Genomic DNA, 16831 nt, shown 5'->3' on the forward strand with positions numbered 1-16831 from the left:
AAGGTAAAATTAACAAAAAAAAGTAAAAAGAGAAGGCTCTCTCTCTCTCTCTATATATATACACTAGTCAACATTCAAAATGGATCAAAACTTTTATATATATATATTTTATATATATATAAAATTTATAATATTATATATATATATATATATATATATATATATATATATATATATATATATATAAAGAAATAAAAAAAATAGATATTAGGTAATAGCTAAAATGAAAGAAAAAACATATGAGATAAAAAGTACAAATTATGAAAAAGCCAAATTTAGGAGATTAAAAAAAGTTTAGTCAGTCATTAGTTTTTTTATAAGAAAATTATTCTTATATAAAAGAAATAAAGGCAAATATCAGAATGCAGAGGGTAAATATGATAAGATCAGACATGAGGGCAGGTATGAGTGAAGCATGTAAATATTCTGTAGGCTGGCATGGATTCCTTTTCCCCGCATGAGGGGGATGGGAGGGGAACAGAAGTTTTTGTTATTTGTGTGTATGTGCACCCCCTCCTTGTGCATACCAGAGTCAGGAAAAACGGATTCCTGTGAAAGTGTAAGACATTTTAGGATCACTGGATCTCAGGTCTCTGTCTGATGAGCAGATGAGTTTTGACAACATTTCTCGCACTGGCTTTGCTGTAAACTGGGGGACGCGGGGGCGCGCTCGAGGGGGACGGAGCGCGCAGCCCCAGGATCAAGTTACAGTCCCAGTCCCAGACTTTTCAAGGCAACATTTTTTTCCTCCATCACAAAAGTGGGGGATGGTGAACGCTATTTGGTTTCTTCAAACTTTAGAGTAACGAAAACCGCAGCTGGGGTAAACTTTGTGCTGGAATTTAAAACGCAACTTTCGTTTACAGCTTCCACGCACCGCGTTTGTACGATGAAGAGATTTTTAATAGTATGTGAGAGAGAAAGGAGGCATAAAAAACTTTGGAATCGGACGAAAAGACACTTCTTTTAAAGGGGGAAAATGTGGAATCGGGAATCTAGGAAATATCCACACTTTGACTTGGTTTGAAACCTTCAAGCGCATCGCGCGCGAGTGGAGACCGACAGTTTATTTGGAAACATTTGATGAAATATCGCTACATTGTTGGGTCTCCAAGATGTCCTCCAAGCGCCTCTGCTCCATTGTTGGAGGCTTTTGGATGCTTTGGATCTGGGCAGCAACCTCTATAATCGCGCAGGCGGTCATCTTGCACCCAAATGAAACGATATTCAACGACTTTTGTAAGAAATCCATAACTTGTGAAGTATTAAAATACAATACGTGCCTTGGTTCACCCTTGCCGTACACGCACACGTCTCTGATTCTGGCTGAAGACTCAGAAACTCAAGAGGAAGCCTTGGAGAAATTGGCCATGTGGTCTGGTAAGCTACTATTTTATTATGTAATACATATAAATGCATTTTTTATTTCTACGTTCCCCTTTAGGGACAATTTAATAATTTAGTAACTGTAAGTCTGAATAAAATCAAATTAAAATTAAACATTTTTTTGATTGTATGTCAGTTTTGAAAATTCCTGAACACATTATGTTTCCAATGCAATTCACATGCAAATTGGTTGGAGTAAAAGAACATATTTTTTTTTTGCCTTTAAGATTTTGTCATTCATATTAAACAAAGTTAATTATAATAAATTATATGACAAGCTACATTTTTAAAATAACTGTTGCATCAGTTATTAATGCCATTATGTCCTTAATTTTCACAACAGCCCCATAATGAGCAATTTACCTCCTTCCTCTCACATTCACACCTTATTCCCAAAGTTTCCTGTATTGTTCCTGAAAGTCCATTGCCCATGGGTCATTTCCTATAAATACGAAAAAGAAAACTGCTGTACTACCAAGGGTTTAAATATCCACTAGATGCAGATAACTTTATAAATATCCTAATTTAACTCTATAAATATTATTTGGACAAACTATCAGATGTTAACCAGACAGCCAATGAGAATTAGACACTACTTTCTCAGACAGTCTCCCAATCTCTTGTGCTCAGGGTTGAGAAATGCTCCTCGCTGCTGGGCCGTCATTCAACCGTTACTGTGTGCCGTTTACATGCCAAAATGTGAAAATGGAAAGGTCGAACTGCCCAGCCAGCACCTGTGCCAAGCCACACGCAAACCTTGCAGTATTGTGGAGCGGGAGAGGGGCTGGCCCAACTTCCTCAAGTGTGAAAACAAGGAGCAGTTCCCTAAGGGTTGCCAGGTAAGTCACCCATTTGCATATGCCCAAAAAGTTTGGTCTGCATTGCACACGATGTGACCAAATTATGACTTTCAGAACGAGGTCCAGAAGATCAAATTCAACACTTCAGGACAGTGTGAGGCTCCCCTGGTCAAAACCGACATCCAGGCAAGTTGGTACAAGGACGTGGAAGGTTGTGGGATCCAGTGCAACAATCCCCTGTTCACGGAAGACGAGCACTCGGACATGCATAACTACATTGCCATCTTCGGCTCCATCACTCTCCTGTGTACCTTCTTTACGCTGGTAGGTTAATCTCAGGCTGGCTGACTTCCTGATGTGCAGTATTTCTGACAGAAACTAGTTCAAGTTTGGGCTGCAGTCTTTAATTTTAGATGTTATTCCTGCTTACAATTTCCCACAGGCCACATTTCTCGCCGACTGGAAGAATTCCAACCGTTACCCCGCTGTGATCCTCTTTTACGTCAACGCATGTTTCTTTATCGGAAGTATTGGATGGCTCGCTCAGTTCATGGATGGAGCCCGCAAGGAGATTGTGTGCAAAAGCGACGATACTATGCGGCTTGGAGAGCCGTCGTAAGTATGAAGCCAGTGGAAAATCCACAGATTGGGTTTCATTAAATTAGAGTTTTGCTGCATATTACAAATATTGGAACTTTTTTGGAACATTTGAGAGCCAAAAAAGTAACTGGACTGAACAATAATAATAATATAATTATGACTTACCAGATGAATATTTCAAATGGATTAGTATGAATAATGCCCGTTTTCCATGGCTTGTTTTTCTCTAGATCCACCGAGACGCTGTCGTGCGTGATTATCTTCGTCATTGTGTATTATTCGCTAATGTCTGGAGTCATTTGGTTTGTTATGCTCACTTATGCCTGGCACACATCGTTCAAAGCCCTGGGCACCACCCATCAGCCTCTCTCTGGAAAAACATCCTATTTTCATCTGGTCACATGGTCTGTTCCTTTCATTCTGACAGTTGCTATATTGGCCATTGCAGAGGTGAGGGTGCACTTGTCATTTTATTTTTATTTTTTGGTACTGTTAATATCAGCGTATTCACAGTGGTTTATTTTGACTCTATGAAACATTCCACAGGTGGATGGAGATTCGGTTAGCGGCATTTGCTTTGTTGGCTATAAGAACTACAGATACCGTGCAGGGTTTGTTCTGGCTCCTATCGGGGTGGTCCTTGTTGTTGGCGGCTATTTCCTAATACGAGGTGAGAGAGATATTTTCAATTTGTTTGACAGTTGCACATGGCACAAAGACATGGTTTCATCAGTATGGATTGTTTTCTAGGGGTTATGACGTTGTTTTCCATTAAAAGTAACCATCCGGGGCTGCTCAGTGAAAAAGCTGCTAGTAAAATCAATGAAACCATGCTGAGGCTTGGTAAGTTTCAGATTCTTATTTATATTTTTTGTATATTATACAGCATGAACAGCTTTCATTGAGAACAAAATGATAACCACCCCAATTATATAAATGTTAATTTAAAATACAACCCATATGAAAGTACAAATGTCAGTAATAAAGGTATATATATATAAACATATATTTATTGGAAAAACTTTTAATATAATAACATTCTCCACAAACAATGTGACACAGCAAGTGTGTGTGCGTATGTGAGTAGAGTGAATAGAGTAAATATTCTCCACAAACAATGCATTGTACATATAAAGATATCCACTATATATAATATATTTTATTTGCAAATAATATCTTTAGAGATTATTCACTCTTGGTGTAAATTCTGTTTTTTTTTTTTTTCATTTCTCAGGCATATTTGGATTCTTGGCCTTTGGTTTTGTTTTCATCACGTTTGGCTGCCATTTCTACGACTTTTTCAACCAAGCTGAGTGGGAAAAAAGCTTCAGGGAATATGTACTGTGAGTTTTTTCCCCCTATAATCTAGTATTTCTTGACAAAGTAGCATTTTATAGACATGTGACTATAACATGTGTTACCTTATCTACCATATATTGTTTTATGGTTGTGATAATGTAGAGGGGTACTAGTGCTGTCATGTAACAAATCTGGTTTTGAATACAGATGTGAGGCGAATGTCACCATAGCTCACCAGACCAACAAGCCGATCCCAGAGTGTGCCATCAAGAACCGGCCTAGTCTCCTGGTGGAGAAGATCAACCTCTTCTCAATGTTCGGCACGGGCATCGCAATGAGCACATGGGTATGGACGAAGGCCACCATCCTTATCTGGAAACGCACCTGGTTTAGGTAGGTAACAAACAGATAGAGACAGATATGTTTTTTTCATTAATTAAAAAAAATTACATTTTATAAAAATATTATGTAATACATAATAAACGCATTTAATATAAAATTCTAATATGAACCATTTTCTCGCCTTATAAGAATCATTGGCCGAAGTGATGATGAGCCGAAACGCATTAAGAAGAGTAAAATGATTGCCAAGGCATTTTCAAAGAGAAAAGAACTGCAGAAGGATCCAGAAAAAGAGCTGTCCTTCAGCATGCACACCGTTTCTCATGAGGGACCTGTGGGTAAGCACATCCTCCTATATTTTAAAGATCATTTTCTCAATTTTTAGGAGTACACTAGCACATAGATGACCTCAAAGCTACTCAATCAGCCACAAAAAAAGTGTTTTGCTCCCTATTTTAGACACAAACCTACAACATTCCATTTTTTAACCATTTGTACAGCGGGTATCAACTTTGACCTGAATGAGCCATCAATGGAAATGTCTTCTGCATGGGCCCAACATGTGACCAAGATGGTGGCTAGAAGAGGGGCAATTTTACCACAGGATATCTCTGTGACACCCACTGGAACACCTGGTTAGTGCTCTAGTTCTTAAATAACAATTCGTTAATATATAATCAATAGTTAACTGTAACCAATAGCTGTTTTGTGTAATTTAACAACAACGATATTAATAATAAATAATTTACTATAATAAATAAAGCCATTTTTCCCTACAGTTCCGCCTCCAGAGGAAAGGAACAAACTTTGGATGGTTGAAGCAGAAATTTCTCCTGAAATGATGAAAAGAAAGAAGAAGAAAAAGAGAAGGAAGGAAATACGGCCAACGGGTCCTGCAGCGGACGAAGGGAATCCTGCCTACCACCGGAGGGAGTTTGGTCCCAGCTCAGTCCCCCGTCTCCCAAAACTTCCAGGTCACCGGAGTCTGGTGGCTAACCTTTGGGAGCAGCAGCGACAGCAGCAGGAGGAACAGGATATGCTACCTGGAGCCTTCCCAGAATTCAGGCCTTCATGTCCTCTTCCTTATCAGGAGAGGTATGGTGGGTTGGGATACTTACGCAATAAACCCTCCAGCCTCCCCCTTGCCAATCCCCTGACTCTACGAGATAGCATGCAAGATGATTTGGGCAGCTTCCAGCAGTCATCATGGCAACCAAATGGGGTTTTCCGGTACCTTGGGCAGGAGGCTTCCGCGATGGATGCTGGCAGGACTGCCGTTGTGCCACGGGCCGATGGCAGGAGGGGTGTACCAATACACTCCAGAACCAATCTTATGGAGGCTGAGCTACTGGATGCTGACTCAGATTTTTAAATATTAGGAGACGTTGGTGCTCATTTTGTGCAGTGAAAGGTGCTGGATACTCATGCCAAACAATGAACCTTGAGCAGAAGTTGTATTGAAATGCTTTGCTGGCTCTGCTTGTCTAAAGGATAATACTTGTTTATGCAACTCTCATGATAATATGAATTATGAACTGGATTTATTAAACATTATTAAAGAGTCATAAAGACATTTGTGCCTTCAACATGGATTTTGTAACATCCCACATGTGATTGTGGTGACAATACATATTGTTCAGTGTGCTAGCTGAGCTAATATGACATAATTTTGATTCCTTTCTTGGTTTGGAAACAGGTTAGTGTTTAAGAGGGCTTTATTCAAGAATGCCACATTATTGGGATCTTAGCTTAAAAAGGAATTGTGTAATTTCTGCAGCACTGGAGTTACCAAACAGAATCATAAAAATAATGACTGTTTTCAAATAGGTTTTCCTGTCTTTCAGGAAAAAAGATAGCCCCACCCAGAACACATGCCATTACCTGAGCCAGGGTTGCTGTGTTTGTGTAATCTCTTGACCTGTAGGTGGCGTTGTAACCAAATTTGGTATTTGCCTTCAGATCATGGCACCGATGAAGGGTACCAAGTTTTGTTTCAAGAGATTGAAGTACTGTCAAGATACGGTCTCTAATCCAATTGTGGGTCAAAATTGTTAACTTAATCTTAAAAGGACAGTTCACCCGAAAAATTAATAGCTATTCTGACAACTCCTAAGGCTACGTTTACACTAGTGCATTTTCATTTTAAAACACACATCATATAATTATATTAACCATACTATCTTATGATTGTACCTGCATGGTCATGTGACATGCATTTTCGGTTGTGTATGTAGATGGAGATCGTTTCTGAAACACAGTGAAAACGCCAGTGTTGACAAGGATCATTTTCATTTTAAAATGCTGATTTAAAATGAAAATGTACTAGTGTAAACAGAGCCTAAGTCAGCAGCACCACACAAATGCATTGTGGTACTCTTCTAAACGCCTGTCGAAGACTGACATAGAAAAGAAATTGTTGAAGTTATTTTTTTTTCCTTTTTGCACAAAAAGTATTCTCGTAGCTTCATAAAATTAAGGCTGAAACACTGATACCACACAGACTATTTTAACGATGTCCTTACTACCTTTCTGGGCCTTGAACATTGTAGTTGCGTTGCTGTCTATGCAGGGTCAGAAAGCTCTCGGATTTTATCAAAAATATCTTAATTTGTGTTTCGAACATGAACAAAGGACTTACAGATTTGAAACAACATAAGAGTGAGTAACAAATGACAGAATTTTCATTTTTTGGTTGAACTATTCAAGTGTCATTATCACATTGAATGGAGGCCAAAAAAATGTTCAGTCATTTCTGTGCAACTCCGCTCAATGATCATCTGGTCCAATTTTGATGAATATTGACTGTTTTCAAACAGGTTTTCCTGTCAGCCATTGGTTAGTCTAAGAGATAGCTGTGCCCAGAACACATGCCATTGGTTGAGCCAATGATACTGTGTCAACATGCTCAAATAAACATACAGTGTACGAAACAGTGTACGAATGGCTTATTTAAAGTTGTCCCTATATATTAAACTGGGATAGGAAAAATTATGTTTAATATTGAGTAACACCAGTTTTTTCATATTGGGCCTATAGGCCATTATATTACCATTGGTATGAAAAATTTAACAAAAAAAAATACACAGTCTGTACTGTATCTGTTGAAAAACCTCACAATTAAACATCCTTGGCCACACCTTTAGACATAAATAAAAGGAACTGACAAAAGTACTATTTCTTCAGAAAAAGATAATTTATTCATAGCTATTATTGTTCCCCTTTTTTTGGTTGTTTTTTTGTTGTTGGTGTTTTTTTTTTTTTTTTTTTTTTTGCTTTGGAAAAATTGCCTGGTGCAATCACAAAAAGTCCACATCTCTCATTCAAAGAGAAAAAGAGAATATAAAGGGCATTGCTTTTGTTTAAAAACTGTAGTTAAAAATGCCAATGGTTATGTAAGATTCTGTTTCCACTGACAATTATTTCTGTACAGTGCTATTACAAAAACTATTTTTGTACTGTATATTGTTTTTTTTTTCACCAGTTTTATATTATTTTAAACTGTACATACTTTAGATCACATTTTTGTTTCTTACACCCATTGTAGTGATTTTTGTTTCATACACATATGGATTTGCTTTTCGGTGTGAATTTAGTTGAAAATGTTAAGCTTATTTACGCATTTAATTATTTTTCTTTTCAATATTCCTTAGAGCGTTGTTAATACCTGTGGCAATATTAACAAAAAAGCAGCTGTGCAGCATTTTTTCTGACAATTTGAAGCTGTCCTTCAAGAATGTATTTTGAGAAAAAATGTTTAATGCAGATGCTTGTGCTCTGCGACTTCGATAATAGGCTATCTGTTTTTTCCCCATCACCGTTGCTGTTATTCTCTCATAAGAGCCAGTCTGTCCTTATTAATAGTATTTTATTTTAGTATTTTTATGTGTTAGTGGTCTTTGCTTTTTTCCTGCCATTCCAATGTATATATTTTTAATATTGACGTACCATTAATGAATAAAATGTACTGAAATCTAAAGAATTCAGATTATGTTGAATGCTTCAAGGTTATTTTCATTACGCACATAAAAAAGGAAATAATGTTTAGCATTACTGTATAAAATTAATGTGACAAGAGTATTTTTTTATTTTGTAGAGAAACGTACCCAATAATAATAACAATATATATATATATATATATATATATATATATATATATATATAAATATATATATACACACATTCCTGGCGCTAAATATCACGTTATTCAACCCCCGGACATGAAAAACATCCCACGGAAAGAGTGTTAAAGTATCCCAATTAAGCAGGAAAACCGCGGATTTGGCAACGCTGCACACATCAGTGGCGTTTTCTTCCCGAATGAATCATTGAACGAATCAATTGCGTGAATGATTCAGCGACTCATTCGTAAGGACAAGTAAAATTTGCTGCCACCTTCTGGCTTGACGTTGTAACTTTAAACGCTTAAAAAAACCTGCATCAAATTCACGTCTCATCCAAAATCAAAATAACGAGAATAAAGTTGTAGCAATTACAAAATTATGAGATTAACGATATTGTTTGGAGAATATCATCTTTAATCAACAATTTTACTTTGAATTTTTTTCTTTATATATTAGGCTATGACTTTATGTTGTTTTGCTATGACTATACTATTGTAATCTTTTAGGCTTTTAATAGTAATATTAATAGTAGTAGTCGTGGTGTATCGTGGGTTTAGCTGGAATCTTGTTGACATTATAATGAGTGCAAGGGAATGAAGGGAGTGCTAAGAAGCGCATTCACAGCAGGCGTCGGTGGCGCGCACAGGCCGTGGCTACAGAAGAGCTGCTGGTGGTGGAGGCGCGCGACTGTAGCAGGATGGCGCACACCAAACACACCATGTCCGCTGATGTAGACAGTCGCAGGCGACGGTCCACTGAGAGCTCAGGCGAGTATTACAATCTTCTTACAGTTATTCAGAAGCTCAAAGAGACTATTGTCTAATTGTGCATTAATGAGCACTGTTTTAACCTAGTTTCTTTGCTTGTCTGCTTTGTTTGTTTTGTTTCCAGTGATTCTCATAATCTGTAGAAATTGTTTACTTTTTTATTTTATTTTAAATTATAGAAACTTTCACATCAGTTAGTCGTTTTAGTGAATGCTGACAAATAAGAAAGTACTCAGATTTGTAGTGGGATTTTGGGAATGTGTCACACCTGTAAGGAGAGACTGATTTCACTTGTTCTACCGACGTCATTGGTTAATGTTTTTTTTTCTACTGCAAATACAAAGTTAAAAACGTAAGTGATGATACAAAAAAAAAATTAAATTTAAAAATTAAAAATTTAAATATTTGTTTGTTTTGAATCTGTCACAAATTTAAAGGCCATTTCCATACTTCTAACATCAGTACATTGCTTAGCTCTAACAAAAAAAAAAAAAAACAATTTTATCTGCTTTTTTTATTTGTTTTTATTTATTATTTTAAAAGAAAATGTGTTCCTTTTTTGTTGGAATCATTTAGTATTGTGATCTTTGACTTATAAAATATATGTTTAAGTTTTAAATATAACAATTAATTCATGCTCATAGGAACATTTAGCTTATTTTGAAATATGGTAGTAATTGTTTGCTGTTTAGTTATTTTTATTGCTTTGATTTTTTTGATGATCTCATGCCGTGATATCAATTACCAGCGCAGTAAGATTCACTGATGTTCATGTGACCATCAGGAGTCTTTCGTTAGTTCCAGACTGACTGGTTGGGGACTCCACCAGGTCATCAGATGACCATGAGAAACCTCTAAATCTGCTGAGACATTGATTTCTTTCTCTGTATGACCTTTAGAGCCTCTCTGGGACCATGACCCCAAAGGCCGCCGCTGTAGCTCCCAGTGTGACCGACTGTGTGTAGCTGGAGCATATCTTGAGATCCCAGATACTCCTTCTCCCTGCACCTCCCAGTATTTTGGACACTACACTCCAAAATGTCTCTCTGCCCACAGTGAGTGTCTTCCTATAGTCTGTCTACTCAATTCATAAGTGCAAAAATAGTAATTAAAAACTTTTTGTTTTTATTTCTTTCATTATATGAAAGTTTCAGGGTTATTATAGTATTATCAAAACTACAGTTAAAATCATTAAAATAAATAAAATTAAATAAATGCATATATATATATATATATATATATATATATATATATATATATATATATATATATATAAAATATATATTATTTTATTTATTTACATTTATTATTAATAATTTGGATCAGTTTGATTCAAATTATTCAGAATAATCAACATTAATTAATATTAATAACTGATAGTATCTAAATTATATTAAAATTATATTGAAAAGGGTTAGAAATCTATTTGGGAAATTGCTGCATTTTTATAGTGTTCATAATATAACACAAGTCAGATAAGCTTCTAACCATTTCTATATTTACTGTATAGAAATTATTCATATTTAAAACAGAAAAAAGATTTTTAATAAGTATTTTATTAAAAATGTTTTCTAATAATGTCCCCCCAAAATTGAGCAAAATATGCTTGAGATTAATATTTTTGTTATGCATCTTTTCTAATCCAGCTGCAATACTCTGCAAAATGTGTGTAAATATTATTTAATTCTGCAAATTCTATCCAAGAAATACTAGCTATGAAATTTGCCCTTGAAAGAACAAGCAATCACCCTTTTTATTCCACAGAATTATTGCAGACTTTTCTCCAAAAAATGATTAATCATTTTGTTCTTTGTTTTCTTCAGGGCATTCACAGTGCACGGATGATGTCTGGCAGGAAGCGAGCATCAGAACCACCCTCCGAGCAGAAAACGAGGTGGAGGCACATAAACTTGCCAACAACTACAGGGTGTGTAAATATGAGCTCTTATTAAATATTCCTGTTTTAACAGTCAGAGATTTTTCCAGAGTGAGAGTGCAAATCCTTGGAATAACTGGAGGAACTGTTTCAAATCATTTGTTTATGTCTGTATGCCAGTTTGGTTTTAGGAAATGGAAGAGCCATGTAACCGAACGACCCATTGAAGACAGATCTGATGTAGTTAAAGAGCTTTATTCGGACCTCAACTATATCAAACATCATTCAGGTTAGAAAAAATTACTGGACATTAAAATGTATTGATGTCATTGCTATAGAAATAGCTTAAAATTTTTATATTTTGCAGTTTATGCAGAGGCATCCCTTAACTTTTAAGTGTGGTTTGAATGTTTAAATTATAGTGTGTTTGTTATCTGTGATGTTTTTACTCCCTAGGATCACTGGTCACTGTTGGGAATGTGATATATGTATTGCTCTTTGGCTGGTGGATCTCCTTATTTTACTTCTTGGTTAGTCTGCTGATGTTTTGCACCATTGCTGGGATCCCATATGGTATGTCAGTGTTCCATTATTAACTCATTCTTATTAATAGTCCATCCCAGTTGCATTTGACACATTAGTCTCATATGAATCTGTTCTGTCATATTTTATGACAGGAAAGCTCTGTTTGCAGCTGTCAGGTTATTTCTTATGGCCATTTGGAAAGGCATTACAGAAAGTAAGTGGAAAAATCTGCAGAACTTTCCTCAAACACATAGAGGTAGCCTATTCATGTACCGAATTTTTTTTTTTTAAAATTCGGTCACACTGTTGATTCGATCTGCAAAGCCTAGTTAAATAAGCTCCTCTTAATGCCTGCAGCATGGCACATGACATTCATTCCAAACTCTGCGGTTTTCCATGTTTTAATCAATTTTGACTTCTAAGAATTCAGCGTCACTGATTTCAAATCCGAACGCAGCTCTCTCGTCTGACTGCACGTTTTTAAATTCTTCTTTCAGAGCATCAGCCTGGTGAAGAAATGTTGTGTGAAATTCCCACATTGTGAGGCCATTCCGGAGGTGGATGAGATAAAGGAGTCTTCGGAGGTGAAAGAGTCTACACCTCTGCTGCGCTCCGCTCCTGCCGTCACCACAGAAATCCCTTTGACTACACCGCCTCCAAAACAGACTCGTTACTGGGTGAGACTGTCAGTTTTGAGCAGTTTATTTAGCTGACAGTCCATCATTATACTGTAAATCATTCTTGGGGTTTAGCGAGTTGAGGATTGTTAACCAGAAGGTTGCTGGTTTGAAGACCAATGAGGGGTAAGACTACAATTTGAATTCATAAATGGATATCTTGATGTTTTCTTTCTAGTGTCGGCCGAGTACGTATGTTTGGCTGGTGTTGGGATACCCCCTGCTGGCTGTGGTTCATTTCCTGGCTATCTTCCTGTCCTGGATACTGGTTTTCACCATCCCGGTGTCAAAGATGAACGTCAGGACCGTGAGCATCATCCTGCTTATGCCACCAGAGGAGGTCATAATCCGGACTGTGAAAAAAGTAAGCATAATTCTGCTGTTTACATTAGTAGATCAATTTTTTGTTTTGAACTAATGGTTGCCATGTTTTCTTTTCTTTAGCCACAAGGTTGTGAGACCAGAGTTCTGCTGTGCTGTTACCGTGCCTTTAACTGGTACTACTACAAATTTACTGTGGATGGGATCAATGTGTTTGCTGTCAGTATCCTTTATATGTTATAGATGTAGTACGTGTTTTATTTCTGATTTATTTAATTTTTGTGAAATATACAGGGTGGGAAAAAATAATGATAAAACCGAGGTGAAAATATAATAAGATGTGTAAAAATAATACATAGTAAAAAGTAAATATAAGTATATACTTGTATAATAAATATATACTTATTAAATAGTACACTAAAAATGATTGGAGTAAATACTATTTTGTTTTGTTTTCCCTTCAGAAATTTTGCATGTATTTAATTTTTTAATTGCCATTTCTTTGTACTTGTTTGTGAAATTTACTAGACATTTCTGAGAGCTTCTACACTTTAATTTTTTTTTTTTTTTTTTTTTTTTTTTTTGTGTGGTGTATAAATAACACTGAAATGGTACCTGTTGATAAATACATTTTGCTAGCTTTATTGTATAAATGATATGCACCATTTATTGTCATGGTAAGATCTTTAAAAAACGTCATTCAGATCTGTTGCCTCTGGTTATTATCACTCTGGTGATCGGCTATATGGACAAAGATAATTATTATGTGAGCTCAGAGGTCAAATTTGCCACAGCAGTGAGCTCTATTATCCCATTGTCTTACTACATTGGGATGGGGATAGCAAGGTAACATTAAAATTTACTAATTTTAATAATTGTATTACTTTCCTCACTTCTTTTTACTAATAATTATTTCCAATAATTTATTAAAAAGACAGATGAGTTGGTGTGTGAATACCATTGTATTTTTCCCTGTAGTATTTCCGCACAGAGTAACTTTGCAGTGGGAGCGGTAGTAAATGCCACGTTCGGCTCGATTACGGAGATGGCCTTCTACATCACAGCTCTGCTGCAGGGTCATCGCGCAGGAAACAAGTGCTACGCAGAGATCGTCAAATCTGCTCTGACCGGCACACTGCTGGGCTGCATCCTCTTCATACCTGTGAGAGCGAGTGTGTGTTGATGTGTGTGTGTGTGTGTTCCTGTGCTGCTGCTGCTAATGCTGCTGCTTCCTCACACTCTCTAAAAACCGCCACTCATACAGTACATGTTGTACATTATAACATTTCCTCTAACAGCTGCATTCTGTGTGAGTGTGTTTTAGGGCATCTGTATGATCATCGGCGGCTGCAAACACAGAGAGCAGCGGTTCAACAGCAGGTCGGCAGGGGTCAGCTCAGCTCTGCTCTTTATATCGATAGGAGGTGAGAGAGCTAAAAATTCACTGTATTTATTAAGTAGAATGAATTATTTTTGACCTTTCACCTCTGTCTGACCCACAGGTGTTTTCGCCCCCACGCTGTTTTCAAAGGCTTATGGAAACTTTATATGTGAGGGCTGTAACAACACGCCTGGTAACACCACAAAGCCCTTCTTATGTAATAACTGCCACTACGACCTGGTTTGTTGTTTACTTAATAAAATTCAAGTCATTTAGACATATTTTAATGATGCAAAGCACAGTAGTTAAATATTTGATGTTTTCCTACAGAGCGAAAACAACCGACCTCTTTTTTTGAGTCATATCGAGTGAGTATTTAAACGCATCTGTTTTACTACATAAAGACTTTTAAATGTCTAAATGCCGTCTTTGTTTTCAGGCCTTTAGTGTACACAATCTCTGTCCTGTTGCCTTCTGCATATCTCATTGGTCTGATCTTCACCCTTAAGACTCATTCGCATATTTATGATATCCACATCAGTGATGGCCACTGTCATGGTGCGTATTTGTGGTTTTGCTTTTGAATTGTGCCATTCTGGTTGTATGATGTTTTATTTATTGTATTAATTGTTCTGTTTGTGTTAGTTGTTAGTGACCATGGCGCAGTGGTTCACTGGTCTAGAGCGAGAGCTCTTGTGGTGCTCATTTTGGCTACAGTATTGATGGCAGCTTGCGCTGATCTCAGCACTGAGCACATCAAACCCATCATCTCCAACTCCAGTGTCTCACAGGTACATTTTTATTTTATTTTATATTTTGTTTTATTTTATTGTATTTTTAAATAAGTAAAATATACTTTTAAAAATACTTTACTTAAATTATTCCTTCATTTATTTTACATATGGAATTTTATTTTATGATTTCCATGTTATATTGGTTTGATAGATATTTTTATATTACTATAAAATAATTTATAAAAGTAGTTTATTTTATAAAATGAATGTTTTTCCCATTTTTATATTTCACAATTAAATCTCTCCTATGCACAGTCCCTGTTCCTGCTCTGTATTTAATCTTGAATATTCACATATTATAAATATTGCAGTATTTTATTGGAGTTACTGTATTGGCCATGGTTCCCGAGCTTCCTGAGATAGTCAATGGGATCCAGTTTGCACTTCAGAACAACATCAGCCTCAGGTTACAATAATTTGGTGTTAAAATAGATGTGCATTTCACTATTTTGACTATGTAATCTGGATGTGGCTTTAATATGGGTATTTGTTATAATGTAGCCTGGAAGTGGGGAGCTGTATTGCAGTTCAGGTGTGCATGTTGCAGATACCTCTTCTGATCTTGTTCAATGCTTTTTATGTAAGTCACACTTCAAAAAAATTAATAATTGAGTTGTTTCTGTTACTCAAATCTGCAGTATGACACAAGTTCCTTTCTGTTTTTCCCAAGGATGTTGGATTTGTTCTCATATTCAGTGATTTACACCTCTGGGCAAGCATCTTTAGTGTTATTCTGGTCAACTACATATTTATGGATGGAAAGTCAGACTACTTCCAGGGTAAGTGTTGTTATTAGTATTACTGATTAAATGAATGGTTTGTACAAAATTCAACTTCTTTTATCATTTACGCACCCTCATGTAACAGCCTTGAAAATCCTGCCTGACAGCCATGATCACCATTTACTTTCATTGTATGAAAAGAAATGCTTGGACATTCTGCTAAAAATAACTTCTTTGTATTCCACTGAAGAAAGCAAGTCATACAGGTTTGATAACGGCTGATAATGTAATTTTCGTTTTTGGGTGAGCTAATAAAATGAAAATATAAATTTAAGGTATAACGCATCAACTGATGTATATCAGTTTGTTTATAGTGTATTTCTCTTGTGCTTAAGACACTTAATGGCATCATTAAATGTAATACAGTTTGGTTAGATTAGTACAATTAGTTCAGGCTGCATTGTTACATAAAATAGTGATTAATAACTTTTTTTTTTTTTGGAACAGGAACTGCTCTGGTGGTCGTGTACCTTATTCTTCTGGCTTTGTATTTTTTTGCACCTGCTCCTCTTGGGTGTTGAGAAAAATGACTTTTCCCGTGTTATCTTTTATTGTTGACATGTTTGTAGTGTTTCTGTGTATTCTTGTCTTACATATATACTGTAAAATTTGAATATTTTCCAGCATGTGAAGTATGCAAGCTCTTACTTGTGAGCTGGTTAGAAGCTGGGAGTGATTTCACTGTTTACTTGAAAATGCATAAAAATATTTTACATTCACAAAAAAGAATTAGATGTCACATCTATCAAAATGAACTAATAAATTTTGTATTCCTTTCATGAACTTCTCTTGAACTTGTGTATGTATGAATAGCAGAGATCCAATCCAACCACCAGTTTGAACAAGTTTATTAATTTTTCAACAATAAAACACAAAACTGGAACACAAGTTACAGGTAACCAGTGAGTACCTTGGACATTTGCTGCACAACTGAGGAATCGAAGTCCAGCGAGACCCTTTGTCTAAAAAAAAAACCCTAGAATGTAGGGACTCCCATCACTCCATGCAGACCGAGTGAAAATTGAAATCATTTTTGGAAATAAATGTGGAGTTGTCACGGTTTGCACGTCGCCCGTATGACTAAGCACCCTTAAATCCTGATCCATGCAAACAGGAATCCAGTCATGCAGAAAGAAAGTAGCAGGTAGGCACATATTATG

General features: G+C 36.3%; 2 protein-coding genes across 2 annotated transcripts; both read left to right on the top strand.

Moving 5' to 3' along the window:
- The first annotated feature begins 526 nt into the window (after nt 1-526).
- Nucleotides 527-7491, top strand: smo (smoothened, frizzled class receptor). The gene is made up of 12 exons (XM_019083892.2): nt 527-1380; nt 2017-2225; nt 2301-2510; nt 2629-2801; nt 3017-3236; nt 3333-3456; nt 3537-3629; nt 4021-4129; nt 4293-4478; nt 4617-4765; nt 4928-5062; nt 5207-7491. The coding sequence occupies exons 1-12, from the start codon at nt 1116-1118 to the stop codon at nt 5797-5799; spliced, it is 2466 nt and encodes an 821-aa protein (XP_018939437.2). The 5' UTR covers nt 527-1115; the 3' UTR covers nt 5800-7491.
- A 1654-nt stretch (nt 7492-9145) lies between these two features.
- On the top strand, nt 9146-16454 carry cax1 (cation/H+ exchanger protein 1). Its single transcript, XM_042722789.1, has 20 exons — nt 9146-9315; nt 10215-10370; nt 11139-11242; nt 11372-11480; nt 11648-11764; nt 11869-11930; nt 12214-12393; nt 12572-12757; nt 12838-12937; nt 13419-13560; nt 13693-13876; nt 14039-14138; nt 14217-14335; nt 14426-14463; nt 14535-14653; nt 14741-14886; nt 15201-15295; nt 15391-15469; nt 15560-15668; nt 16119-16454. The coding sequence occupies exons 1-20, from the start codon at nt 9246-9248 to the stop codon at nt 16190-16192; spliced, it is 2289 nt and encodes a 762-aa protein (XP_042578723.1). The 5' UTR covers nt 9146-9245; the 3' UTR covers nt 16193-16454.
- Nucleotides 16455-16831: the final 377 nt, after the last annotated feature.

Source organism: Cyprinus carpio, chromosome B4 (assembly GCF_018340385.1).
Source record: "Cyprinus carpio isolate SPL01 chromosome B4, ASM1834038v1, whole genome shotgun sequence".
NCBI classification, from domain to species: Eukaryota; Metazoa; Chordata; class Actinopteri; order Cypriniformes; family Cyprinidae; genus Cyprinus; species Cyprinus carpio.

Excerpts from the sequence above, each read along its gene's own strand:
- smo (XM_019083892.2), top strand. The coding sequence starts at position 1,116 with ATGTCCTCCAAGCGCCTCTGCTCCATTGTTGGAGGCTTTTGGATGCTT. Across the intron at positions 4,479-4,616 it reads TGGAAACGCACCTGGTTTAG|AATCATTGGCCGAAGTGATG; the intron begins GTAGGTAACAAA and ends TCGCCTTATAAG. Across the intron at positions 5,063-5,206 it reads GACACCCACTGGAACACCTG|TTCCGCCTCCAGAGGAAAGG; the intron begins GTTAGTGCTCTA and ends TTTTCCCTACAG.
- cax1 (XM_042722789.1), top strand. The coding sequence starts at position 9,246 with ATGGCGCACACCAAACACACCATGTCCGCTGATGTAGACAGTCGCAGG. Across the intron at positions 12,938-13,418 it reads GATCAATGTGTTTGCTGTCA|ATCTGTTGCCTCTGGTTATT; the intron begins GTATCCTTTATA and ends AACGTCATTCAG. Across the intron at positions 13,877-14,038 it reads GCTGCATCCTCTTCATACCT|GGCATCTGTATGATCATCGG; the intron begins GTGAGAGCGAGT and ends AGTGTGTTTTAG.